Source organism: Apteryx rowi, unplaced genomic scaffold (assembly GCF_003343035.1).
Source record: "Apteryx rowi isolate R43461 unplaced genomic scaffold, aptRow1 scaffold_2354, whole genome shotgun sequence".
NCBI lineage: Eukaryota > Metazoa > Chordata > Aves > Apterygiformes > Apterygidae > Apteryx > Apteryx rowi.
Genome location: NW_020448702.1, coordinates 4029 through 5136, shown reverse-complemented (window position 1 = coordinate 5136; position 1108 = coordinate 4029). Strand labels below are relative to the sequence as shown.

General features: G+C 73.2%; 1 protein-coding gene across 1 annotated transcript in view; it reads right to left on the bottom strand.

Moving 5' to 3' along the window:
- Window positions 1–600: 600 nt before the first annotated feature.
- The window catches only part of FBXL6 (F-box and leucine rich repeat protein 6), a 4525-nt gene continuing 4017 nt past the window's right edge, over window positions 601–1108 (bottom strand). Inside the window, exon 9 of the mRNA XM_026065996.1 lies at window positions 601–1081. Coding sequence (XP_025921781.1) covers window positions 759–1081 — 323 coding nt within the window. The 3' untranslated portion in view covers window positions 601–758. The remainder of the gene's footprint in view (window positions 1082–1108) is intronic.

The window sequence follows — 1108 nt, the reverse complement described above, 5'->3', positions numbered from 1 at the left end:
CTCCACATGGGGCACGGCATGGGCACAGCGAAGGGTTGCAGGATGCCCACCAGGAGCCGCAGGACAGGGAACATCCCAGGGTGGCAGGCCCCCGCCCAGGGCACRGTGTGTGGGGCACGTCCCAGGGCCGTGGGACCCCCACCCGAGGCACGGCATGGGGCATATCACGGCCCCCCCAAGCCCTCGCTACCCTCTCCGAGTCGTGGAGGAAGGTCCAGGCGACGGCGGAGGCGGCGAGGAGCAGCAGCCCCTTCCACAGCGTGCTCTTGTAGTACTCCATGACGTACGCTGCGGGCACGCGGGCTGGGGTCTCCGGGCGGCCGTCACCTGCCAGCGCGGCCCCCGCCTCGCCTGGCATCGGTCGAGGCCGGAAGGGGTGGTAGCGGTTGGCCTGCAGCCGGCGCCAGAGCCGCTGCTCGGCGTTGGGCAGCACGCCGCTCCACAGCGCCAGCGGCCCGCGCGCCAGCGCCCAGCGTGGCAACGCCGCGGGCTCCATGCCGGGGCCGCACTGCCACCCTTCCGGAGCATCGCCGGAGCAGCCGCTCCGCACCCCGGCAACGGCGCCGCGGAGCCCAGGGCACCCCAACGCGCACCCGCGGCGGGGGGGGAAACAGCTCTTTATTGCATAGCGCCAGGCGCTGCGGCGCCTGGGAAAAACCCTACAAAACGGGGGAATGGGGAGAGGGATACAAAACTGGCAGGGATCCATCCTGAGTCCTTATTGCTGCGGCCCGAGGGGGTGCCGGCGCCGGGGCGCCCTACGTCGCGTCGCGGGCCGCGGGCTCGGCGGCGGCCGTGAGGAGCCGCTGCAAGCACTGGCGCACGTCGTCGGGGCCCCGGTACGCCTTCTTCATCCCGCGCGGCAGGTAGCGGCAGGAAGACAGGTTGAGGTAGGTGAGGGTCGGGCAGCCGAGGAGGAGGGCGCTGGGGCGAAGCGGGGACACCGTGAGCCGGGGGGGGCACAGGGGTGCAGGGACGGTGCCGCTGGGGCACGTGGCGGGAGAGGGGCTGCCGCCGCTTGGGGAAGGGAACCCAGGCATCCGGGCTGCCGCTTCCTCCCGTCCCCAGGGGACCTGGGTGCCTGGACCCTGCAGCACCCCAGGGACCC